Source organism: Miniopterus schreibersii, assembly GCF_964146895.1.
Source record: "Miniopterus schreibersii genome assembly, chromosome: 1".
Classification (NCBI taxonomy): Eukaryota; Metazoa; Chordata; class Mammalia; order Chiroptera; family Miniopteridae; genus Miniopterus; species Miniopterus schreibersii.
Window position 1 is genome coordinate 20,879,047 of NC_138101.1, and position 27,690 is coordinate 20,906,736.

General features: G+C 43.9%; 1 protein-coding gene across 6 annotated transcripts in view; it reads left to right on the forward strand.

Annotated features, from left to right (window-relative positions):
• Positions 1–27,690, forward strand: part of TBC1D1 (TBC1 domain family member 1) — a 197,391-nt gene that overhangs the window by 60,390 nt on the left and 109,311 nt on the right. Inside the window, exon 1 of one of the 6 annotated variants that reach the window (XM_081143417.1) lies at positions 6,264–6,432. The exons of 4 other annotated variants lie outside the window; for them this stretch is intronic. In XM_081143417.1, coding sequence (XP_080999543.1) covers positions 6,403–6,432 — 30 coding nt within the window. In that variant the 5' untranslated portion in view covers positions 6,264–6,402. Of the gene's footprint in view, positions 1–6,263; positions 6,433–27,690 lie in introns of those variants that run through there. One more of the 6 variants, XM_081143416.1, reaches the window with a different exon arrangement.

Below are 27,690 nucleotides of genomic sequence, written 5' to 3' on the forward strand. Positions count from 1 at the left end.
CTCCGTTTTTGAGTTTAGCATGATTTAAAATATGAGTACATATGTGTGGGAAGGGGAGCAGTGAGTGAGTGGGGAGAGTGAGCGAACAGAGCCAGTTGCTTAGGGAGCTGGAAGTCTCTGCCCAGCTAGAATGATAGGAATTTACCAGGGAAACTTGGAGGACTCACCGCGTGGCTTATACAGTAACAAATGGGGCACAGCCATGCCTCTAGACATAGCAACTCATAAAAAGGGAGAGGAAATATTGAGAGACATCCGGGGGCCCACCGAGCCTGGAATTAGTTTTGGCTCACAATCCCCTGTTTGATCTCAACTGTTTGTCCTATGTATAGACCCAGCCAAGATCTTGAGACCTCCAGCCCATCACTTCTGTATTATTTCTACATTAATAACATATTATACTGTATTAGCCAGGGTTCTCCAGAGAGGGAAAAATAGAGAAGAGGAGAAGGGAAGGGAAGAGAAAGGGGAAGGAGGGGAGGGGAGGGGAGGGGAGGGGAGGGGAGGGGAGGGGAGGGGAGGGGAGGGGAGGGGAGGGGAGGGGAGGGGAGGGGAGGGGAGGGGAGGGGAAGGGAGGGGAAAACATTTAGGCTGTTTCCACTTTTTAGCTGTTATGAATAATGCTACCGTGAACAGTCACGTACAAGTTTTTTTCATGGACATATGTTTTCGTTCATACAGAAGGATTTTTTTCATGAATTTTCTGGACTTGATAGTATTCTCAGCAAATATTTTTTCTGGAAACAAACTTTTATGCTGGTGAGGGATGACTGCACACTGCCAAATTACCGTTTACTAAAATTCTCTCTCCACAATGTGAGCTCCGATTTCTGTCCCTGTGTCCTAGTAGGGCTTGATTCCAGGAGATGAACACAGCCCCCCATGCCTGTATCCCGCGGGGTCCTCCTTCCTGGAGAGCCCTCTCCCTCATCACTACCTGTAGACGTCCTGAGTCTTCCAGCCAGGAGGCCGATTCTCCCCCTGCAGCCTGTTACCTTTCGTTCCTCTGGGACTCTGTGGCTTCCCTCCCATGCCTGATCTTCCTGCTACCTGCTACCCTCTCTGCCTCTTGAGGTCAGGCTTCAGGTCTGATCACTTTTGCTATTTCTTGTAAGGACGTGTATTGCTTTATAAAATAGTTGCTAATGAATACTCTAGAATTGAATAAACTCCTGATCAGCTGCTGTGATATTGTGATTTATAATAAATACATACAGGGTATCCCAAGAAATGTATATACACACTTCGAATAATTTTAAAGTCAGTGTTTATTAAAATACATTTCATTTTCAAAATTGGGCTATCAGCTGTTACAGTGTGTATATGGTTCTTTGGGGACACCCTGTATATTTGGTCTTTGCCCCAGTTCCTGGCACAGAGCTCCTAAAACCCCTGGAATTTCTTGTGAAGAGAATGGGAAAGGTGTCTTTTGTTATGTTAATGATGTGACTTTCGGTTAAACCCCAAATCTGCAAAGGTTGGAGGTTGGTTGCCAGGGGAACCAACCGCAGGATTAAAGGGTTGAAGTGTTCAGTCCCACTCCCTAACCTCTGGAGAGGGGAGAGAGGCTGGAGATTCAGTTCAATCACCAAGTGTCAATGATCGAATCAATTATGTTTATATAATGGAACCCCCATAAAACCCCAAATGATGGGGTTCAGGAAGCTTCCAGGTCGGTGAGCACATGTGGATGCAGGAAGAGTGCCGCTCCCAGAGGACATGGAAGCTCTGTTCACTTTCCCTATACCTTGCCCTGTTCCTTTCTTCCATCTGGCTGTTTCTGAGTTTTAGCCTTTTGTAATAAACCATTAAACTCATAAGTAACATGTTTCTCTGAGTTCTGTTAGCCATTCTATAAACTAATTGAGCCCAAGAAGGGGGTTGTGAGAACCTGTTATCAACAGCCAGTTGGCCAGAAATATAGGTAACAACCTGGATTTGTAATTGGCATCCGAAGTGGGGGAAAGAAGGCAGTGTTGTAGGATTGAGCCCTTAATCTGTGGGATCTGATGGCATCTCCAGGTAGATAGTGTTAGAATTGGCTTGAATCATAGAACTCCCAGCTGGTGTAAGAAGTGTTTGGTGATGTGGAAAAAACCCACACACATTGTAATTGATGTCAATTGTAGTTGCCAAGTGTCAAGTGGTTCTGATTCAGTGGAAGTTCGGTTTCCTTATTGCTGGTATTGCAATGGCTCTATTTTACCAGGTCTTGTAGGGAATGAGGGGAACAGGTTGGTAGGGTGAGGTCCTTCATGCTTTTGCATCTTCCCTCCCCTCCATGGGAGAATTGGGGAGCAGCCTGTCTGAAATCCCTCCCAGCCCTCAGAAGGTTGTGCTCTAGTTGTCTCTTGTTCTGCCTCAAAGGAGGACATTGGCAGAAGAGTAGGGCAGGAGTATCAGGGTATGTTTGGCGGGGTTAGGGTCAGGCTTATAGGGGAGCAATTCTTCCAGTTCCTGCCCATCTCCCCTTTTTCAAGTCCTTCCTTAATGTCTCAGGAAAACTGAGATGGTGAGAGATTAAATCATTCTTTTAAAGTTAGTTAGAAAGACAGCAGTCTTATATTTTCTGTAGATCCTATTTGTTTATATCTCTGCAGTCCTATCTGGATAGCCTGTTGCTCTCCACAGAGCAATCATATCTTTTTTTTTTTTTTTTTTTTTTTTATTCAAATAAGGGATCTAGAATTATGGAAGTGGTTGTAAATCCTCGCTGACAATCAGAATCACCTTAGGAGAAAAAATACACACATGCACACACACACACACACACACACACACACTTCTCCAAGCCTAAGTAAACCTAGAGGTGACCACCAATATTAACCTCTCTGGCTGAATTCTTTTGGCTGACACATTTTGCTTAGCTGGGTGGGGCTTTAATAATTGAGCATGCCTTCTCCAAGATGCCACAGTTCATTCATTCCTTATTGTCTCACACATGGTCCTCTTCACACATTTATATGACCTGCCTACCCTCTGAGGTCTCTGAGAATTTGACCCTGTCCTAGAGCAGCCAAATAATCAGCCTTCCTTCCCCACCCGCCCCACTTGGCCCCACAGGTAACGCTGAGAGACAATCAGCAGTGACTATTCTGTCTGCAGTGGTTCTTAACTCTGGCTGAAAGAGAGTCACATGGAGCTGTCAAAAATTACTGATCCCTGGTCCACATACAGTTCTTCCCTGGGGGAATATATAATTTCTTGGGAGAATAATACATTTTTTAGGTGGGAGGGAGTGTGGTGTGTTAAGAAAAATTATTTGGGTGTGGGATCGCTTAGATTGTCTGATGTTAACAGTTTCCCTTTAATGAACTTCCAGATTATAATAGAATTTCTTTGTGCAGTGAGACCAGCAAGCTACATGTTGGTAGTGAATTAAAATAAGATCTTCCATGTATATTTCTTAAAATATTTGGTGTTAGAGCTCCACACCCTACAGTCTATCAAGTCTACCGTGTGGAAAGGCCCTTAGGTTCCCATGAAATACTCATTCTGCCCAGGCCTGCACCAGGGAGACCTGGAACAGAGGGAGACCTCTGTGAGTCTAAAAGATATGTAAGCTTTAGGCAAGTTCAGACCAAGACCTGTAAGAGCCTCCACTGTGATGTGTATGTGTGGAGACCTGGATTCAGGTTTAAACAAATGAAGCTTTGATGTCCCTATTTCACCTGCACACTATCCCGTTGTAACTGTATCACATTCAGGATCTGGTTTGACTTCAATTGTTTTTGTAATAGGTGCAATTTTTATTCTTCTAAATTTAATGTAATTTCTTTTTGCTGCCCCACCTCCTGCTCAAGTGGCAAAAAATTTAATCTCAACCAATCAGAGGTAACTCAGGATTCTTTAGTCAACTTCAGGCTCCTCTTATTCCCTCCCCAGTGTTGCTTCTAAGGTCTGGGCAGTCTCATAGAGCGGGGGTGGGGAGCATCCGGGCCACGGGCTGTATATGCCCCACAAAGTCATTTGGTCCGGCCCTGCCAAGGCAACTGTAAGTGGGACTTGAAATTCAATAAATCTAGCTTTTTTTCATAGCTGATTTTTAAGTTGATAATTTTGTATGGCCAGCTAATGATGTTATAAATATCCAAAGGGCCCTTGACAGGAAAAAGGTTCCCCACCCCTGTTACCGAGCTTAGTCTGGGGGTTGGAGTGATGGAGGATGACGATGTTTGTCATCAGTCCAGCTTGTCCCCAATGGTCCTCAGCTGCCCATCCACTCCCATCAAAACTATGTTGTTGCTTAGGAACTGGCAAGATTTCTCCCTAGCTCAGCTGGTTCACACCATTCCAACGACACAGGACAATGTAAGCTGCTTTCTTAGGGGGCTGTTTGTCAGTAATGCATTATTATTATTAGACTGATGTCAATGAATGTCATATACTAGTGCATTCTCAAACTTTAACGTGCATACTAGCTACCTGGAATCACGGTGAAATGGAGGCTCTGACACAGTAGGGCTGGATAAAGGCAGGGCCTGCATTTCTAACAAACTGTCAGGTGATACGGAGGCTGCTGGTCCATGGACGGCACTTGGAGAAGCAGGGTTGGAAAGTCAGAAGGTCTCTGGCTTTAATGGAGCTCTCAGCCTCCATCTCTTCCACTTGCTTGGGGGAGTGATGTGGTAACGGAAAGATGTGGTTAAATGGCTACAAATGCACTCCCCTTTTCTGCCGCTTAATTTCTTTAGGGAACATCTCTGCTTAAAAGACTAAAAGGAAAACACTTCCCCAAGATGCTTGTAAGGCCATTTTCAATTACCCAGGTACCTCTGTTAGAATGAGTCACTCTTGACTTCCCCCATATTTATCAGATTTCTTATTCCCAGGCACCCTATGGGAAGGAGAAAAAAAAGGGTTGACATCTCTCCCTCCCCCATGATCCTCCTCTTGGCACTGACCTCTTTTCCCTTAGTTTGTCAAATGAAAAATGACAACAAACACAACAATAGCTGTGCAGCATGAATGAATCGAAATCATATTTTTTTTTTTGTCAAATAGACAAAAATATATTTTTTGGTGTGCCACAGAATTTTAGTAATTAGTTTATGTGTGCCACGAGAAGTAAAAGGTTGAAAATCTCTGGTCCATACAACTGACTTCCTTCTTGGACACGTGCCCTTTCTTGGATGACTTGTGCTGGGGTCACGAGCAGCCCGTGGAGAGGACCACCGTGATGCGCAGAAAACCCAGGCGGAGACCAACAGCCCGCAAGGAACTGAACCCTGAAAACAGCTAGTGAGTGAGCGTGAAAGGGCACCCTTCATTCCCAGTCCAGCCTTCGAGATTACCGCAGCTCCAGCTAACAGCAATCCTAAGAGAGACCTGGAGCCAGAGGCACCCAGCTGAGATGCTTCTGGATTTCTGGCCCACAGAAACTGTTGTTTTAAGCTTCTCAGATGTGGGGAAACTTGTTACTAGCAATAATAGATAGCTAATATACCCACCTAACTCAGATGCCAGGCATTTGGGGAACATTATTAAAATGGTCCACTGAACCTATCCTGAAGATAACGCGCGATTAATAGGACAAAGGGGAAGAAGCAGAATTTGGGGGCTCGGTGGCTATCGGGAACTCAGGGAGTGGCTCAGCATGACACGTGCACCCGCTACTAGACCTTTGGCCTTTTTTATTTTATTTTATTTTTCAACGTGGAGCTCTCGGGTGTCTGAGTTTGCAACTCAGCTTAACCTTTGCAGCTATAAACTGACTACAGTTGTCTTATCACCTCGCCTTGGCAGGGAGCTGGGGAAATCAACGTTTCTCACGTGGCTGAAGCCCCGGGCTGGCGGGAGCTGGAGGCTCTTTCCCCGCCCGGTCTCGCGTCAATAGCTGAGTTGTCCGACGGCGAAAACCACCTTCGATTACATAAAGGTTATTTGGGGCTCGGGAAACACTGGTCCTTTTGTTACCAGCAATCTCGGGAGTTTAGGGGTGGGGGCGACCCCTGGAAAGTTGGGCGGGCTCAGTGTTCTCTCCGGCTCTGAGCTTTCCTGAAAGCGCAGGGAGAGGGAGTCCTCGCTCGGGGAGCCGCGTCCCGGGCTTCAGGGCCGCTCCTCCGGCCGCGCGGCGGGGCGGCGGGCGCACCGAGACCCCGCGCCGCCCAACTTCCCGCCGCGCGCCCCGCGAGCCGGGGCGGGGCGAGGGCGGGGCCGCCGCGCCGTTCCCTCCCTCCCTCCCCGCGCCGTCCCCTCCCACTTCCCTTTCTGGGTCTGGCCGTCCTGCGGGCGCGACCCTCCAGGCAGTGACGCTCGGGGAGGAGCCCGCCGCCGCCGCCGCCGGGGAGCCATGCCCGCGCCCCGCCGCGCCCCGAGCCCGCTCCCGGCTGCCCGCCGCTCCACGAGCCGGCGGCGGGAGTGAGCCGGCGCGGCGGGCGAGGAGCCGCCGCCGGACCTGCGATGTCACCATTGTTCAGCTGGGTGGCCAAGGTAGGCGGCGTCCCGGCAGCGTGGGGCGGGCGCCCGTTGCCTAGCGGGCGGCCCCGGGAGCCGGTGTCCCGGCGGGCGCGGCTCCGGGAACAGTTGTAACCGTCGGGCCGCCGGGGGCGCGGAGCGCGGGGAGCGCCGGCGGCCGGGGATCCGACTGAGCGCCGGCCGCAGGAGGCGGGGGCGCCCCGCAGCCCCGGTTCCGCGGCGGGAGAGCAGCCGGTGCGCCCCGGGTCGTCGTCCTGGTGATTCTCATTCATTCGCGTCCCTCCGGGTGCAGCGAGCGGGCAGGCGGTGTCACGCCCATTTCACAGGTGGGGAGAGGGAGGCTGACCGGGCGCCCGGGGTCGCTTCTGGCGGTCAGCTGCTCCCGCCCCGTAGCCCCCCAGCGCCCTGGATCCGCCGCTGGGTGGTTTCGCGACTCGGGGACCTGTGTGTCATCCTCCTTGATCTAGGTGTGCAGTTGGTTGGCCGGGGTAGTACACTGAGGGTGTCCCCAAGGCTGGTGAACTTAGTGCACCCGGAGAGCGCCTGCCTTTTGCTCTTAACTCCCTGCTTTCAAAGGCAGGTTTCGAAGTCTGAGTTTTAAATATAAGTTCTTTGCTTTCTATTTCCTTAAAGTTTTATTTTTAGAACGTTGGCGCCTTCAGAGTCGCTGAGCGTTACAAATCCAGCCCAGTTTCACTGTCGCTGAAATGAAGGCACTGGAGAAGGTACCAGCTTGCACCAGCTGGAGAGCACCCTAGCGGAGTAATGCCACCCAGAGCCCCAGGTGCTTGTGCGTTTGGAATGATGCACCCCTCAGAGCCTCTAGGGCCAGAGGGGCAATAGGGCATCTCTCTTGCCCCTCCCTTTGCTAGCATCTTAGTAGGGCTGCTCCTGGAGTTTGGCAGGTTGAGTAACAAGCTCACACTGAGAAAACCTGTGAGACCTTCTGTGCCCGTTTTCGGATACTAATTATGTGGTGGTTATAGCTCTAGTTATAACACTTTCAGAGTGTTATTTTAAAGTTCATTTTTATGAGTACCTGTTTATGAGACAGGTAAGGCTTTGCCTGTCATTTAAGTTATGATAAAACGGAGACTCAGAAACCAAATAAGGTTAGTTATAGACAGGTGCTATGTTCTGTTCCATCACGGAATCCTCACTTCCTGAAACACAGCTGGTGGTAAAGTGAAATGACAAAAAAGTTTTTAATCATTTTTTGCTAAAGAAAAATTGATAATGCCCAGGTTTTCTGGTTTGAAGTAATAGCTCATTGGCTTTTCTAAATAATGCTAACTTTTAAGAATGGTGTTTTGTAGTTTAAAAAGTCGTTCAGGGTGTGTGGTCTGGTTATATTTTACTTACCCATTCTAGGTTGAGGATTTGAATCTACTTTTATATTTTTATACTGTAAGGCCAAAAGGAGAAAAACAAAACAAATAGAAACTCATGTTTTTAAATTATGAAATCAATAGGAAGTAAATCTAGAAAAATCCCTACTTATTGCCAGTACTGTTTTATAGTTTATTTACTTTTCCAAAACATATTTAATAAAGCGCTTTTCACTATGGGAGTGAGATTGATTTTTGTTTACATTGGCCTACGGAGGCGACAGTGAGAACACCGAACCAACGCCTTATTTAAAAATAATAATAATAATGACTTTTACAAGGCTTGTAAGCCAACTAGCAATACTTTTGAAAAGCTTATGTAAGTGAACTGTGTGGTGATAATTCGATCTAAATTCTGAATCATGTCATTCCAAAGTTATTTAAACTGCAGAACAACAACAACAAACTGAAATATTTTTGGAGCAAATTTATCAGTATAATTTAAAAAATATTGTTATTTTATATTTTATTTCTTCTAGATGGTGTGCTATTATGAATCACATCTTGAAATTGATTTTTATAGACATTATGGTATTCTCTGAGAGCTTTTAGAATATGAAAGTTCCTTTCTTGGGGTTATAGATTGTAAGAGTGACTTTCTATGGAACTTATTTGGTTTTCAGTTGAGAGAAGTCCTTAACACACTTTGCATTATAGATTAGGGAATGTTTTAAAAGCAGAAGCAAGAGGCACAGATAATGCACACAATGTGTATAATTCCCAAGTGCGTTTATATTTGATTTTAGAATGACCCTTCAGGAACACACAAATGCATGTAGCACACACTTCACACAAGCATCTAATTTTCTTTTCAATTTTGACCTTTGCAAACTGCAACTCAACAGCTGGTAGGGAAGAAGAACGAGAGTGGGCGTAGCTTGAAGCAGATGGATACCTGGATGTGAATTTGTTTTTCTTGAATGATGCATTAATATTGCATGACTATTTACAGTGAGCAATTTTATGGTGTAATAATAAAGCCAAAACAGGGGAGAATTTTATTTCAAAGAGATTATCTGTTAAAAAAAGAAAAAATAATGTGCTTTTTTTTTTTTTTTTTTTTTGGTTTTATGTTGGGCATGACCTGGAATATTAAAGCATCACAAATGGGGCCAGGTTATGTAGAGTGTGATTTCTTGATTAGTCTTTCATTGGGAACACTTGAGTTTTTATGTAGATTATAAATAAAAACCTCTCAAACTTTGTGATTTTCATACTAAACCCATACTCCAACAACCTGTCAGTTTTGAGTGTTTCTACACCTCCTCCATATATCAGTTGGTGAAGACTAACTACAGCAGAACTGCCAGACAACTTTCTGAATTTACTTGGATTTGTACCTGCCCATAAAGATAATATCTAAGATTATTGCTAGTATCTCAAATTAGTAGATTGTGAATATATATATGTCCATTTATCAGGTATACTGGAAAATGGGACCTAAATATAGTCAAATTTTCTGTGTTCTCAAATCCAAGTGCAGTGTCATAGGCCTTGTATTAAGTTATTTTCTAGCGCTCATGTATTTATTCAGCAGATGTTCATTGGGTGTACCAGGCACTGTTCATGCCCTGGAGGAGTTAGTTTACTTTGCCCAATAGGATTAACCTTTAAAAAGTGCACACTGAAGCTTTGTAAGCCAAATACTTAAAAATGCGTTAGGGAAGGAATGAATCCTTTTATAAAACAAATAACCAATTACTAATTGATATTTTATGTAATATCAGGTTTCTCATGTTTTCGCCTAGCTTAAAACAGGTTTATAGCCATTATTCATTTAATTAATCATTCAACAAAATGTTTTTGATGCAGATTTTTATTGAGCACCAGGTATGTGGCAGGTACTGTTGGAAGAACTAGAGATTAAGCAGTGAGCAAGGCAGACCAGGTCTGTGTTTTTATGGAGCTCGAATTCTAGACAGGAGAGACAGCTAATAGACGGGAGAAGCAGGCTAATAGATGAGCAAGGTGGAGTGAGTGCTAGGAAGTAAACAAGGTGGTTTGATAGAGTGACTGGGACCTGGGGTAGCAAGGAGGTGACATTTCATCAGAGTGGTAAGAGGGCGCTAAACATGGTCCAGGCAGAGGGAACAGCAGGGACCAAGGCCTGGAGGTGGCACCAGGTGAGCCCGTTGAAGCAGCAGGAGGAAGGCAGGTGTGATTGGGGTTAGACCCTGAGTCCAGAGGGGTAATTTGGGACAGGTTCTGTAGGCACAGTAGCGGTTTGGATTTGCCTTAAAGTGCACTGGAAGCCATTAGAGGGTGTGAAAGAGCCGAGTGATGTCACCTTGTGTATACTTTGGGTGGAAGCAGAGGGACCACTCAGGCTGTTGTGGTTCCGATGGGAGGTGATAGTGGTAGCTTGGACTTGGGTAGTTAGGAAGGAGCACCAGTGGATGCATAACTCTCCTTTATCTTCTGAAATGATGTGATCCAGTGGCTGTCTTGTTTGTCTGAGGTTGCTGCAAATGACCGGGTAACTAATTGCTGCTTCTGTGTTGAGCACAAGTGCAGCGTGTCCTTTGTTCAGCTGCTTCTAACCACGGCTTTCAGGCGCAGCTGTGCCCAGATGCCGGGCTTATTTATTTACCTTTGAGGTTTTCTACAGCCTAGATCAGCCCACCTTGGGTGCCTGAGATCAGCTGGACTTGCCTTTCTGTGTGCACAGCACACAGCAGCCCTCCTGTAAGGTGTGATCTGACTGGCCGGTGTTCAGGAAGCGGCTCTGCTGTGATGCTTCAGGTCAGTCCCATGTTGGTGTGTCCTAGCTTACCGTGATGGGTTATTTAAATATATATATTAAAAGTTTTTTTCTCCTGGAGACTTCTATGACTTTTAATTAGTGGATATTTGAGTTTAATAAAGAGGGAAAGCTTGTTGTCATAATCAAATCATCCCTAGAATTTGAAAAATTCGCTGACTCTGCCCACAAAGCCAGGATAGCCCTGAGTGAGATTTCAGCAGAGAACCTGTGGGGCGTTTTTGTCTGGCAGTGGCACTAGCTCCCCTGGGCTTTGGGAGCTCTAGTTGCTCAGAGTGACAATAATTTGGGCCCAGGTAGGTTTACTGAGAGATAGTGGAGAAAAGCAGGGATAGAAACTCCACCTAATCCATGAGCCCAGAGCAGATGACCTAAAGAGAAAAAAGCAAATGATAGTTTGTTTTCCACATTCCCTAAACTGATTTTAGCCTATATGTGCCTCTACCCCATCTTCCATTTATCTAAAGCCTTCTCATCTTTCACCCCTTCCCTGAAACATCTCTGATTATTCAGTCATTCATTTGATGAATTGTACTACGCAGGGTAGAAAATAACCCCTCGGGCATTTCCTCTGTCCTGTGGGAACTCCTCTGCAAGGGACTTTAGACCACTAGCCAGCTGGGCTGTGGCCTGGGAGAAAAGGGAGTGTCTCTACTCTGCCCGAAGGTGGCCAAAGAGGAGTGAGCAGAGGATGGCAGGCAGTTGGAGTAGCATGTGCAAAGAAAGGCCTGGAAGCAAGTTGGAGGAACCTCAGCCACAGGCTGCTGGAAGGAGAATCTGCTGTAGGGAGTAGCAGAGGGTGAGACTGGCCAGGTGAGCAGGGACTAGGATGCACATGGCACACAGACCCCTTTAGAGGACCTGGCATTTTATCCTGGGCCAGGGGGAACCCTGTAAGGACTAAAGTGGATCTTTGCCTAAACTCTCATTGCCACATAGTCCATTCTGTGTGAGGCCTTGAGTTGCAGTTATGTGAATATTTTATTTCCTTTCCTAGCCAGTAAACTCCATGAAAACAGGGGTGATGTTGTGTTGTGTTGTATGCCAGTGCATACAAATCACTTGGGCATCTCGTTCTGATGTACTTCTGCTTTAGAAAGTCTGGGATGGAACCCAAGGTCCTGCATTTGCAACAGGCACCCTGGTGATGCTGACGTTGCTGGTCTGGGGACCACACTTTGAGTAGCAAAATCCTCAGGGTATGTGTTTTCTGTTACACCTACCTTTAAACATAAGAGTTGCTTATATATTTTTTGAAACAAATGCTATAACTTCAGGTTAGTTTCTTGTATCTTCTGGGAGGATAACAGTGGAAATTAATGAAATAAAACTTTGAAAACTAAAAATCAACAATAACCTTCAAATTGGGTGTCTTGGAACAGGAGTGGAAGGAAAAATTTGCACTGCGTACTCTTAAAAAATTTGAACTTTTTACATATGAACTCTTCAGTTTATTGAATTTAAAAAATACATAGGCCTTTCCTCTTTTTCAGTATATTTAACTTTGCCCCAAATACCATTAGGATATTAAAATAGAATAAGAATCAGATTATTATTAAAAAATAGACTCATCCCCCCCATTTCTCATTTTTAAATAGACTTTTTAAAAGCATTATAGATTTCACAGCAAAATGGAGCAGAAGGTTCAGAGATTTCCCATAGCTCCTCCATTCCCACATATGCATGGTCTCTCCCATTGTCAGTATCCCCAACCAGGGAGGTGCATTTGTTACAGCTGATGAACCTACAGTGACATATTATCATTACCCAAAGTCTAGGTTATTCTGTGGTTCATTCTTGGTGTTGTATATGCTGTGTGTTTGGACAGATGCATAATGACATGTACCTGTAGTGTCATACCAAATAGTTCCACTGTCCTAAAAATCCTCTGTGCACTGCCTGTTCATCCCTTCCTCTCCTCATTCCCTGGCAACCACTGATCTTCGTAGTTTTGCCTTTTCCAGAATGTCATAAAGTTGGAATCATAAAGTATATGTTCCTTTCGGATTGACTACTTTCACATGGCTCGATTGCTCACTTTTTAATGCTGAATAATATTCCACTGTCTGGATGGACCAAGTTTATCTATTCTATAGAAGGACATCCTAGTTGTTTCCAAGTTTTGACAATTATGAATAAACATGCTATAAACATCTTTGCACAGGTTTTCGTGTAGACATAAATTTTCACCTCCTTTGGGTAAATATCAAAGAGCACAGTTGCTGGATCATATGGTAAGAACATGTTTAGTTTTGTAAGAAGCTGCCAAACTGTCTTCCAAAGTGGCTATAGTGTTTTGCTTCCCACCAGCAGTGAGAGAGAGTTCCTGTTGCTCCACCTTCCCACCAGCATTTGGTCTTGCCAGGGTTCCAGATTGTGGCCATTCTAATAGGTGTGTAGTGGCATCTCATTGTGGGTTTACTTTGCATTTCCCTGATGACATATGATGTGGAGCCATCCCCCCCTTCATTTGATTAACTTATAACGAGTAAAAATAATAAATTAGTCCTTTTAAATTTTATTTCATAATACACAGTGATATTCAGGAACATCTATAAAACAGAAAAACAAAACTTTATATGCTTATATTTGTGAATCTAAACTTGAGTATCCCTAATTTTTCCATTATTTCTATTATCTCAGATTTTACTCTTGGAAGAGTGATGAACCAGCATTCTACTGCACTACTTGTTAGATTTATAAGAAAGACATAATGGAAGAATATTTTTAGTGTTCACATACTTTGGTACTTTTTCTGAAAATTATTTTTATATCTGTCATGTGCTATAATGGGATTAAACGCACAGGCTTTGTTCACTTGCTTTGATTGAGCTTTGCTAAATTAACTTTGCTGAGCCTGTTTTCTCATCTATAAAATTAACTCACTAATATATTCTGTACTTATCTTACAAAAAATAGATCATGTTTTAAAATTGAATACTGTCAAGATGTGCTTAGGAAATGGTGAAGAACATTAGTACATGTAAACTGGTTAAAACATGGTCGAGTTTGCGGTTTAAGTCAGTGGCTTTGGCCATGTGTGGTGCTGGGCGCTATGGCTCCAGAGATGAGCAAGATATGGGCCCAGCCCCCGAGCAGTTTGTAGTCCAGCAGGGAGAGGAACACCCATGAAGATAATTTAATTTACTGTGATAATACAGATGCATGCACAGGGGATCACTCGCTGGGGCTTCCAGGAAGCCCTTTGAAGGAGATGCGGCCTGAGCTAAGTCTTTGAAAGAAAGATGATTGAGTTGATGGGGTGGATTATGTGGATTGTGAAAAAGAACAGGAAATACTAGTGGTAGTTTTCCAGTGTGTTTTGAAATTATTCAGGGCTGCTTTCCAACTCTGTTTTCCTTTGTTTTGAGACTAGTGATTTTTAACCTTGGAGAAGGCACATCAGGTTAAATATGTTACCCAGATATAGGGAATTTTGGAGTAAAGAAAGGCCCTTTTCTCCCATCCCAGCACACCCTAGGGTGTGCACACTGTTCTCAGTAGTTGTGACTAGCCTGGTCGTGGTCATTCTCTTTTTTACATGAGGAAGCTGAGACCCAGAGCAATAGAGTAATTTAATTTGAACAAGGTCTCACAGCTGGGTTGTGGCAGAAGTGAAACCCAAGTTGTTAGACTCCTGGGCTTTGCATATCTTGTTAATGTTGCCCTGCTCATTTGTTTGTGCTTTATCTCTAAAGTATTTTACTAAAATCAAAAGTGTGTGCCTATGAAACAATATATTGTATTTCAGAATACTTGATATAATCACCTGAGTGCAGGCATGTGCACTTCCGAGTGGGTCGAGGTGCCTTCGAGGAAGAGGGAGAGGGAAGGAAGCCTTTGGCCGAGCATCTTGGGTGGGTGGGTGGAAGTCCTCAGATGTGAAAGGCGTTATAAATGCCAGAGAGCCTGCCAGGCCTGACTGCTTGTGTGAACTGTGTGCAGGAAGGTACCAGGACCCAAGTGTTTGAAGAGAATGGAAGCTGCTGGAGTCCAGTGTGGCTCCCAGTGCTGGGCTGCGGTGACCTGCTGACCTCACGTAGTGCTGCGGTTCCAGGGGGGTGTCCCTGGGAGGTGAGGAAGGAGTTCGTAATGTATCCCTTCTCTTCCAATATGGGAGATTGAGTTCACTCAGAGAAACGTCACCTGCAAGAGGATTTAACGGGAGGAAAAATTACATTAGCACTAATACAGCTATGGAAAGGAAGAGATAATTGTTTTTTTGAGCACTTAATATATGCCAGCCATTATGTTGGGAGTAGTCAACTTCCAGATAATTGTGGAAGCAATGGCATAATTCCTGCCTCCTGTATTATTTGGAAAAGCTGTATGAGGAAACTAAAGTTCAGAGGTTAGGTAACATGTAGCTATTAAGATTAAAGCTTGAATTGTTCTGCTCAAAATTTACGTTTTATCTGTTGTATATATGCTATCTTTGTAATAAAGGGATTACAACACAGGTTTAGGGTATGGAACAGGGTTGTCAGAACTTTGAAAAATATCTTGTCCCACAGAGAAACTTTTCTCTCTTGGTCTAGGGGCATAAAAGTTTCAACCAACCTGCTTTTAAAAATAAGTGTGTAATATTGAAGCTATACAGGAAGTGGAACTACTAAGGTTTAAATCCCTGCTTTTCATGATATTCTTGATTAGGGGAGAAGAAAGCAGGAAAAATCACTGGTAGGAAAATCAAAGACAGGTCAAGATTGTGGAGAGGTTAGGGGCAATTGTGATAGACAGAAAGAGGTCCGTTTTGAGATGACCATAAGCCTGAGTTTTCTGTTTTCTTGTTGACTTGAGCTGTGGGTTTTAGAGAGTGTTCACTTATTATCTGATATTCTTTTCAAAGCACCATGAAACTATGTTTCATACTTATTCAGCCTCTCTGGAAAATTTTCCCAGTGTTAAGAGTCTATTCTGAGCAGGCCCTCCAGAGAACCCTACCACAGTGGGTGTTTCCTCCAGCCTGTGGCAGTGCGTCAGCCAGGAAGTCAGAGGCGCGGGCTGGAGGCCCAGGTTTGCCCTGTGCTTGCTGTATAACCATAGCCACATGCCATGGTGATGAAGGTCATTGCCCTGCTGCCCATCGGGTAGCGCTGTTTGGGTGTCACACGAGGTGATATGAGTGTAAACTATCAGGCACTCTTTAGGAAGAGATTGTCCAGGCAGCTGTTTTTACTCTATTTCCAGTAGATTTCTTGACTTACACTCAAGTTATACCTCCCTGGGCCTCAGGCCTTGATCTGTGAAATGAGGACATTGTGCCGAGTGATTGCTGTGATACTTTTCAATTTGGACTCTAGGTCTATATTACTGCAAGTCAGGCCAGTCATCTTAGATCGTCCACCTGTGATTAGGAAGAGAGGGCCCCTGGAGCCATTGGTCTGGGCCACAGCTTCTCTCTGCCTGTTACTAGTGGAGATATGACCTCCAACAAGTCACTTCTCTCTAAGCATGAATGTGTTCATCCACAAAATGGGGGTCAAAGCCATCCTCCAGGCTGTGGAAGATTTGTCCACATAACATGCTTGGAACAATTCCTGGCTCAGAGAAGCATTTAATAAGGGTGGTCCATCACCATCACTGCCACTGCCACTGATCATCATCATCATCATAGTGGAATTTAGAGGTGGAGAAGACCTTTACAGTTGCTTAGTTTTATACTCTTTTTTTTTTTTTTTTTAAAAAGATGAGAAAATGGAGCCTTCCAGAGGTGAGGTCACTTTCCCAAAGTCGTAGCTTAGATGTTCTGACTCTTAGTCCAGAGCTCTTTGCATCACCCAAAACTCACTGTGATATTTAGAATTTTTCTGTTGTTTTATCACATTTTGCATGAAGTAAACATAAGCTGTGGTTCATTAGTACAAAACAAGAGCAAAGTGATTTTGTCAGACCACACATAATTTAGATCAGATAAGGGGAAAATGGGGCAGAGAGAATTCCATGGGCCTCTGCCACCAGCAGCCTGTGCGACCTTGCCCAAGGTTACACTCTGCCTCAATTTCCCCTTCCCTAAAAGGGAGCAGCTGCTCAACCGTTTCTGAAGTCCTCTTCATTTCTCAAAATACTATGAGGAATTTCTTCACTTCTATGGCTGTTAAAGTCCAGGAAATACTGTGCCGACCAAAGATGAAGGTTCTCCAATTTTGGAAAATTTTAAAAATAGCAAGGAAGTTTATTTGTTTAGCAGAGTGCATAATTGTAGGCCTGCCGAAGGCAGAGAATTGGCCAACTGGTACTCTGAGGAAGTTCTTTTCACAGGGTGGACCCAAAGGAAATCAGTCATTAGGTGAAAATACCCTGTGAGGTCTTTTGGGACAATATTTGCTTAGAGACGTTTGCACAGGTCTATTGTGATGGTCTCTATTGTGTCAGGCTCTTTGTTTCTTCATACACGTAAGTTTCCAAAGTTAAAATATTAGAGATTTGTAAAATTTGACTTCAGAAACAACCCAGAAAAGCCCCTTGTGCACTGATTATTAAGAAATTAATTGTATAATGGGCATGAAATAGTGCTAATGTGTTTACTATGGTCACAACCCTCTTATGGTTCCAGAAATAACCATATTATTGAATTTCTAGATGAGTGGAAGGGATTCTCTTCTCATATTTGAAGATATATGAAGGTAATACTTAGGAGTTTATGTTACACTAGAGTTTCAGTAAAGGCCCTTCCAGTCTGTACCACCCAATGTTAGTGTGGCCGAAAGAACATCATACCAGAGTTTGATTTCATCAATTCTCTGCTCTCTAAATGAGCTGAGATTGTGATCTCTGGATCTTTTTCCCCAGGGAAATTCCTCAGTGTGCTAGACCACCAGAGCATACAATCCTGTGTAGTTGGTTTGCAGTTGCCACACTATATAGGGTAGTCTTGTGACATTTCCAACATTCTTGGCCAAGAAAGCCAGCTTCTCCTTAAAGTTTGTGTTGATCCCGATACGTTCATTAATTGTGCATCTTCTCCATGCTGGGCACTCGGGGCGTAGGTGCCAGGATGAGAAAGACACAGTTGCTGCTTCATGTAGGAGAAAGCAGGGGTGTCCTCAGGTGCTTACACAGTAGTCCTGCAGTGAAGTGGGCTGGAGGAGATGTAAAACCTCTAAGGAGCCTTTTAGGATGCAGAGGTAATAATTTTCCAAATGCAGTAAATCCCACTTGACAGTCTCACGGCTGATTTTCTTCGGGGGGATAGTCAGGACTGTTTGTACACTGTTAAATGAAACATTGTCCTTCTCAAAAACCTTGTTTCCTGTTGGGAGTTAGCAATGTGGTTTGGATGTGGGTGTTAAGAAAGGTCCACAGTGTCCTGGAGCACCTCTCCATGCAGATTTTGGGGGCTCTTTAGGTCTCTGACAATTTTTTGTTGTTTTAATCCTGATTGAATAAATAGGCAGTGGGGCCCCTCTGCCCCTCTCTGTGGAGGAAGGGCTCTCAAGCCCTCTGTGCAGACCCCAGGATGGGCACCAAAGCCTTCACCCTCACATCATGCCTGCTGTTAAACTTGAAGGCACAAGCCCAATAAGGCTTGGGAGTCTAAGAGTAAACCCCCAAAGTCACTGGAAATGTGGACACCGGGTGCTGTTCTATTTTTATTTTTTTTTTTAATTTAGTGGGTTTAGATGTTTTAGTCTAATAAGTAAATTTCAAACCAAAGACTATATTTCATCCCACTTAAAAGCAAATCATGGGCACCTGGTGTGGTCTAGAAAAAGAGCCCTGAATGGGAGGGCTGGTTCTGTGACCAGATGCCAGTCATCCCAGCCCTCCGCAGCTTGGTTTCCTGATCAAATGAATAAGTTGAATGAGTGGTCCAAGGGTCTCATCCTGGGCATGAGAAAGAACATTTGGATGGAAGAAGCTACATGAGCAAAGCCATGGAGGTGGAAATTCAAATGGGCAGAAGCCCAGAATTTGTTTGAGTGGAGTTTAGTGACTGGCCCCATGCACCAGTTGGAAACTCAGAGGGAAGAGATGGTGGGGGTTCTGAAGGTCGGGCTGGGGTGTTGGTGTCCTGGTAGAGGCCAGAGAGAAGCCCTAGGTTTGGGAGTGGAAGGCCAAGGCCCTTGGAGCTGTGTTTCCAGTAGATAAGGCTGTCGGTGGAGAGTGGGATGGGTGGGTAGATACCCTGGGAGAGGCCCGAGGCAGGGCTGCCGGCCAGGGGTCTTGCTGTGGCCTGGCTGACTTACGTACAGGCCTAGACCAGTGCTTGAGGTTTGGGACTCATTGTAAGAGCTGATGGAACGGTGGAGGAAAGAGGGAGAAGAGTAGAAGCCACTCTCCAGTTTCAAAATGAGTTACCTGGAAGGCAATTTGGGAGACAGGGAGGAAGGCAAGAGGCCTGTTTTAGGGCAGAAAATGAGCTTGATTTGGATGTTTTAAGGTCAAGGTACCACCTGAAGTTTGTGATTCTTAAAGAGGTGATTGGAAATTTGAGTCAAGTTTAGGAAAGAATTCAGAACTCAAGATGTAGATTCAGAAATTATCAGAAGGAGACTAGACTTTGGATGGTGCGTGCGCAATGCAATGTGCAGATGATGTATTGTAGAATTGTACACTTGAAACTGATATTTTATTGATCAGAGCAACCCCAATAAATTCAATAAAGAAAAAGAAAAAAGAGTAAAAAATGAAAAAGAAATCTTTTTGGTCCTTGGGGGAGTAGATGAGATCCCTGGAGAGAGACAGAAAAAGCAGAACACCATGAAGAATCTTCTCCAAGATGTCTGTGAAATGACAAGTGCATTTTACTAAATATCTGCTGAAGGAGATAACTACAGTATTAAGATTTCCTTACCCTTTCCCTCCCCTTAGGACTTATCTTTATTTTACTTTTACTTTTACCCTCATAAATCAAGATGAAGTCTCACTTTTGAAAACGTTAGGATTTGGAGACTGCAGTTCCCATTGGTAGGTGGAATGCTTGCTCCTTGACTGTACAATTAATTGAGGGCAGATCATCAGAGTTGAGGTTCAGCGAGTCACTGAGGCTTCTTGTCACACATTAGCCATTCCCTTGGCACGGGAAGAACAACAAAGCTTTGAATACACTCCCAGTGGCAGATCTTGGCTGGCACAGCCAGTCTTTATCTCTTGTTGGCCTTGGTTGCGGTGTCATTTCTCTAGGAATGTTTCTGATTTAACAAACCTGTCTTGTGAAGATGAAGCTATCCTCCCACTCCCAGTAGAGGAGCATAGGGTAGGGAGAGATGGGGTGTCTGTCTTCACACAAAGCCCTCCACTCCAAGAATTGAAAGTCTGACTTTGAGCAGCGTGGACATGCTCCGTCTGTCCGGTTCTCGAATCTTCTCCTCAAGGGATACTCAGCATTCCTTAAGAAGTCCACTCCATTTTATTTATTTATTATTATTTTTAAAATGTCTTTATTGATTTCAGAGAGAGGAAGATAGAGGGAGGGAGAGAGAGAAACATTAGTGATGAGAGAGTCATTGACTGGCTTCCTGCTGCACGCCCCCTACTGGGGATCGAGCCCGCAACCCGGCATGGCCCTGACTGGGAATTGAATCCTGACCTACAGGTTCATGGGGCGATGCGACCACTGAGCAACACCGGCCTGCTGAAAGAAAGATTTTTATATTCTAAGCAGAAATCTTTCTCTCTTTGTGTCTCTCCTTTCCTTCCCATTTATGAGAGTGTGCTAATGTCTCTTCCCTGTGACAGATTTGGGAAGGCAGTGACATGTGTCCTGTCTTCCCTTCCAAGCTGAAAGCCCAGAGCTCCTTCCCCCAGTCTCCACCCATGGAATTGCAGGCACCTTGGACTCTCAAGGCTGCCACCTACAAAGTCTCCTAAAACCAAAAATGAAACTTCCTATGTGGCCTGATTTGCAGGAAGGACTGTGAGGCCGTGACCCCTCTCTCAACTTCAGGGTGGCATTTCTCCTAATGCCATAGGCTTTTCATTCCTTTTCATTCTTTTAGTATCCAGGTCACTTTGCTGGCTGATCCTGGGCTTACAGTCCACAAAATCCTCAAATCTTTTTCACATGAACTTTTGGCAAACTGGGTCTATCCTATCCCATGGGCACTTACCCGCTGAAGGTTTTGTTTTTGTTTTTGCAACTTATAATACTTTACATATATCACCATGTGCCTGTTGTTGGGATTTTTTTGGTTTGTTTCTTTATTAGCTAATTTTTTTTAAATGGTAGTGATATGAAGAGTAATGTAATTAACTCAGTTAATAATATTGTAATCACTATGTATGGTACCAGGTGGGTACTTGAAATATTGGAGGGTACCACTTTGTAAAGTATATGATTATCTAATCAGTATGCCATACACCTGAAACCAATACAAAATAATACTGAATGTAAACTATAATTGGGGGAAAATAAAGAATATTGTAGTTTGTTCCCTTCAATGTGACACAGAGTAAATGGCCTTAGAGAAGGTGGCCGAGGAGGGATGATTGGGGGGTTGGATAAGATCAAATTTTCTTTCTTACATATGAGAAGCATAGGCGAGTCAGGGAGGAAGAACAGTGTTAGCTGAGGGCTAGGCACTGGTTATGGATTCAGCTTTGGACAACTTCATTCTGTGTGCGGTTTTATACTGTTTCATTTTTGTCTTGTGTATTGCTTTTGATTCCCTTCCTCTCTCAATGCAGGGAGAAAGTATTTGCCACTTAATTCTGCTTCTGAGGTGTCGTGTGCTAGGATGCAGTTTGAGTTCTATAAACATCTATCAAAGTCATCTAACATTTATAACTTCTGAGGAGCAGCAAATAATATTGTGATTGTTACACTTGCTATTACATGAAGTATAAAATATGTTAAGTGGAAAATAGATCTCTCCAGTTCTAACTAATGTCCTGTACTGGCCAATGTTCTGATTTGCCTGTTGATCAAGATTAAAGAAAGGGAACGGCTACTTGGTGAGAATAGTTTATCTCAAGAAAAGCACTGAAATGATATGAGAGGAAAGGCCTGTTTCCACTACTGATCTGAATGATGGTCAGGATTCTTGAACATAGTGATAGGTTTTATTCAAGAATGTAGTTAATGCTGTAAAAGCTAGTGTGGTGTACGTAAAAACTGTAAATGATTGATGTACAGTTGACCCTTGAACAACACGTCACAATTGCACAGTTGAAAGTCTGCATATAATTTTTGACTCCCCCAAAACTTAAGTATCCATTGGGGATTGGTTCCAGGACCCCTTGCAGATAACAAAATCCACGGATGCTCAAGTCTCCTATAAAAATGGTATAGATCAATGCATACAGTTGGCCGTCTGCATCCATGGACTTCTAACTGCTGAGAGAAAGCAGTCCAAGCATTTATTGAAAACAATCTGTGTATAAGTGAACCCGTGCAGTTCATACCTATGTTGTTCAAGGCTCAACTGTATTTATAAGACATGCCAGAACTCATTCTGGCAGTCATGCATAAGTAAGTTTAAATTTTTAACATTCGCTGGGAAATGATTACGAACCTCACAGATATTGGTGACAGGTCTGTGACTGGGCTGCTCGGCATGTTTGTGCAGGTTGCACGTGGCACTCAGCCAACGGCTAGAGTAAGGGCTGAGACCCAGCCCGCGCTTGGCTTGCTGAAGTCTGCCGTCCTGGTTTTTTGTCCGCAAGGTGGAGGCAGACAGAGGTTTGGCTTTTAAAAATTTGAACAAAGGCACTGTATATGTAGGGGGTAGCCCTGTGCTAGAAATGATTTTGTGTCTAAAAAATTGATGTTGTCCGCATGATTCTATATTGTCCAAAGGTAACAATGTGAGTCACATTCATTGTACTGCATTTCCTAAGAAGTCATGAAAGTGTTCATCTGATTAACAAGGCTAATATTTATCTAAACTTCTGAGGAGCAGCAAATAATATTGTGATTGTTACACTTGCTATTACATGAAGTATAAAATATGTTAAGTGGAAAGTAGATCTGACCAGTTCTAACTAATGTCCTGTACTGGCCAATGTTCTGATTTTCCTGTTGATCAAGATTAAAGAAAGGGAACAGCTGGTGAGAATAGTTTATCTCAAGAAAAGCACTGAAATGATATGAAAGGCCTGTTTCTACTACTGATCTGAATGATGGTCAGGATTCTTGAACACAGTGATAGGTTTTATTCAAGAATGTAGTTAATGCTGTAAAAGTTTTAATGCTGAAAGTTTTACTGTTCATAAAATAGGCCAGTTCTTCCTATTATCACAATTTTCATTTAAGCTATACATTTTTGTCTTAAGTAAGTACCTATGTATATAAAAGGACAATCTTTCAAATATTGCTTTTAGACTGTCACCTAAAGTGTTTGATTTCCATAGATAGTGAAGTTTATTTTTCAGATTGTTTTTCATGATTTAAAGGCTTTGTATGTTCTGTAGTGAAGCATTTGGGGGCACTTGGAAGTGTCTGCCATTTTACTTACACATTGAAATAATTTATTATCATAGATTTAAAATGAAGATTTTTTCCCCCCCTTTCACCAAATAATTTTGCCCCTGGAGGGTCTTACCTAATAATAGTAGATAGTAACCTCTGAAATGTCTTAAAGTTGAAGAACAATGTACTTTTTAAAAAATTAAGAATTATCTTTTTTAAGATTACAGAAGTAATATATGAAAATTATAGAAAACAACATACAGATGAGCAAAAATAACAAACCACGTTCCTGCTGCATCTTTTTTATTAATAAGCACTGATTTAAGTTGTATCTCTTTTGCTGAAAAAATAAAGGCTCTTCGTAAACCCTTACTTTTTTATCTGTCATAATTTTTGGCCAGAATGCCAGCGGGCTGGGAGTAGATGGGTGGGAGGATTTGGCCCCTGAGCGCCCCTGCTTTCAGTATCTGCACAATTTTCACTCTTCTTCCAGTGATAAAATGTTCTTGAAAAGAGAGGAAACTCAATGAGTAAATACCAAATTGTAATTTGTTTTCAGGTTTCTGGATGTGTTTGGTCTCAGCCTTTACACCCAACCAGCTACCAGCTCTTGCCAGTTTTACCCCCTGAGTCGTCCTTGGTTTTGTTCTCCCCACTTGTCCTGCCACTGCCCAGCTGGGGTGGCCGTTTCTCCCCCCAGGTGATCATTGGCTCCTTCATTCAGTTCTTAGTCTGAGTGTGAGGAGCGTGCCAGGCACTGGACGCCGAGGCCTCTGCTCCAGCGGCTGGTCATCTCGTTGGGGATGGAGGCCTGTCCCTGAGCTGTTTCCACTCAGCATCCTCCTGCCTGTCATCCTTCCTCAGTTCCTCTGCCTGGCAAACCTGTCCTCTCCACGGCAGCCGTGTCACCTGCTGGAAATGTCAGCTGGCCCAGCCTTGCCCGTCTCAGTCTCGGGGTGTGCTGGGCCTGGGGCACCTCCCTCCTCACTTCTGACCGACCTCCACTTGGAGGCAGCCCCGGGCTCCGGGGACCCCTCTCCTCCCTCCTGCCCCCTCCCCGGTGTAAGTGCCTGGCCTCTGTTCACCTGCTGAGCTGGGGCTCACGTTGCTTCCATGGCCACCTCCCTCCTAGATGGTGCCACATTCACCTACACACCCCATGCCCAGCACTGATCAGAAGAGGCTGTGTTTTTGCAAAATGGAAATAATGGTGTTTCCTCAGCAGGTTGGTATGAGGATTCGGTGAGATGATCCGTGGGAAGCACGAGCCTGGCACATAGTTGGCTTTGATAAGTGGTGACTGGTGCCTGAGATGCTGCATTAACCTGACTAGATTCAGCCGAAGGTGTCAGAAGCTGCGCTTTCCTCCTGACAGTGTAGACGTGAAATATTGGCGTCACACTTTCTCTGCCGAGTATGGGGGAAGGTTAGAAAATAAGGCCATTTTGTTTGTTTCTCTTATGGTAACTTACAGAGTTTACCTACAGTGCTTTGGCGTATTTTCAAGTGCATATGTTTAAATTGAGGTGAATTATGAATTAGCATTACATTATTAACTTTACACTTTAAGCTGGAGAAACAAAATTGCCATTTATTTGCCTCTTACATTGAAGTGTGTGCTTTCAGGAAACACTGGCACAGGCCTGCAGGGTCCACAGAAATGAATGCAGCAGTCTCCCACCCCCAGCCAAGTGTGGTGTGGCAGACAGACAGCGCTGTGACTTGTCTGACCCATGGGGCGGGGGCCTGGGAACCCGGGGAATGGAGCAGAGGAGAGGTTTGAACTGGATCTGGAAGAATCAGATGCTAGTGGAGAGTAGGTGGAACAACATTCTAGAGCCAAGGCTCCCCTGCTCTGCTCTCCTACAGTTGTCAAATGTGGGCTGCAACCCAAATAACAGTTTCTTGAAATGAGGATTCAAAGGCATTTATTTTGTCATGTTTTTTCCTATTCTCCCACTGGCAAGGATAATTGAAAGTTGATTGAAAATAATTTCCATCTGTTTATTAGACTAAATTATCATATTCAAGGACTAGCTAGGCAAAAAAAATCACATCAGAATTAAACTGAGTATTTGTAACATTTGCAAAGAGTTGTAATGTCTTTATACTGGTGAGGCATTTACATTATGTAGAAATTAATTCCATAACTCTAACTAATGGACACTTGAGCTTTACCCAATTAGAATTCCCTTTCCTTATTGACTGCATCATGCCATTTTAATTTCTCTTTATAGATTTTGGTGGCTGTAGCTTCTGGTGCAGCTTTCCCATTTTCAGTTGGCTTTATGTTTGCCTTGGAAAGGTGGGATGGTTTCATTGCATTACTCAAATATACAATATATACAGACCATGGTCCCAGGAGAGATGACTGCTGGTGGGGGTGATCTTATCCTTGAGTCCGTGATGGTTGGTTCTCCCAGCTCCCTGGGCTTCCTTCAGTCCTGGGATCTGAGGATGGAAGCCGGACGGGGGAGGGGGTCCATAGACATGGGTGGGGGAAAAATTGCATCTTTATTTTTACCAACTTCTAACTGAAATGTAACATCATCTTCAATTATGAATGTAGTCATCAAACCCAGTAGCATTAGCAGCTCCTGTGACGGCAACATCAATAAAATCAGTTATTTTTATATTGCATTATAGTTGTTACACATTTCTAAAAAAATGCTGCCTGTGTTCATCATTACTTTGAATCACAGCAGTTATTTGACTTGCCTCTAGATTTTGTTAAATATGGCAATAAACACATACTACTGTGTCATAATTATTTGGATAATTTCCTTTGAGTATATTTAAGTTTTATTGTGTTCCCTTGTGTTCTATTTTTTGCATTTAAAAACCTTATTCTGAGAAGGGTTCATGGGCATCTGTCAAGGGTATGTGACACAAAAAGTTTAGGAGCCTCTGCTTTGGTCCCTGGGGTGCATTTGAGAGGCATGCCAACATTTGCTTAGGGAGAACTGGTAGGAATGTGGGGTATATAATTAAAAGCTGAAATACTGTCTCTCAACCTAAGGCGCCTACTAATCTCATACAGTCTTCCTGTTGCCCCAAACTCACAGCAGCACGCAATTAACACAAGCTTCAATAGCTCTTGTCATCACGGTGTAATAGATGCTCACCACACACACAGAAGGGTTAAACTACATCCTCTATAGCCTTTGAAAAAATATACAAACCCATTCCCATCCAAAATTGGTTAAAATAAAAATAGCTTAGGCACTTAGAGGGGTCAGTCTTCAGCTGTCTCGAAAAATCTTACAATCCAAAAGGACTTAGTCCCGGTGTTTGTGGTTTACTATTTTTACAGCATTTGTTCCTTCTGCAAATATTTGTTGCATGCATACTATTCACAGGCATTGTTTTGGGGATATTGCAGATTCATCATGGTTCTCTTCTAAAGTCCATTTGAGATGCTTCTTTCTCATTACCGAAAACCTTGAAATCACTGAAGTTTTACTTTCAGTTGCAACCGTTCATAGAGCAAAGTTATTGAATACTTGCTGTGTGCCAGGCACTGTCCTAGGCACTTTGGGCTATGTTAATGAGCAAAATAGACAATGATTCTCCTTTCTTGGAGCTCACATGAAAGATTGAGATGTTTTATGCTCTGAAGTTTGTGGGGCTGTCCTGAAGGTGCCACAAAAGCCACCTGCCACTCACAGACCTTGCGTAGTGGTTTCCACACTCCATTCCTGTGGATCCTTGTGATCCACTTCCTCAGCTCCAGTTTAATCAGAGCCTCCTACTCTTAGCTATTTGGGATTGCTGGAAAGTTGGGGGTGGGGTGAGGTAGGGGGGAGTTCTGTTGCCTACAGGATATTTGGAAATGTGGTAAAATCTTTAAATGATTGGCATTATCTGTTGCTGGCTTATACAGACGAGATTTTTGTCATTTATTAGCAGTTCCATACTGAAAGGCATGTGGAATAATAACAAACTCATTGCCTTTAGGTACTATTACTTTATTATTTATTTTTTCAGTGGCTTAGAACCATTTTTTTTGCATGTGGTCTTGTGGGTAAGGAATTTGGGGAGGGCTCCACTGGGCAGTTTGTCTGCCCGGCTTCATGTGGGACAGTGAGGTCTAGGCGATTCACTTCCAAGGTGGCGTCTTTGCTCACGTGGCTGGTGTCTCCGTGCTCCTGGGCTTTTCTTGCCATCCTGCTGGGGCCCCAGACCCCAGGGCTGCTTCATGTCGCTTGGGCTTCTCAGGTACTGTTACTTTAACAGAGGTTTGACCTTTTCTTACTTTGCAAACATGGAGGTAACAGCTGGCATTTTTGGGGAGCTGATATATGCTAGGCTCTGTTCTAACAACTTTCACATCACATTGTTTAATTTTATTCTCGAAACAACCCACAAGGTAGCTGGTAATGTGCCGTTTTGATGCATGAGGATGCTGGGGCTCTAGGACGCTGTGCGACCTGCCCAGGCTTGCACTGAAGCTGGCTGCAGGGTTGGGAGCTTATTTCAGAATCTCTCCCCTGGCCCCCCATCAGGTCTCTTAGCTTAGTGGGCAGATTCGTGGCATCAGCTGGGGCAGGAGTTAGGGCTGGCTTTCTCCTAATAGTTGTGACCACGAGCAGCAGCGAGACTTCATCTCCATCTTTTTAAAGGTTATTCTGTTTTGGTTTCTGCTCCCAGATTTCCCTCCTAATGGAGTATTTCTCTCCAGTCTAGTAAGCAATTCTGGGTTCACTCTCATAATTTCTCCTACTTCCCTCCCTCCCTACAACGTGCACGCAAACATCTGCTGTTCTCTAAAA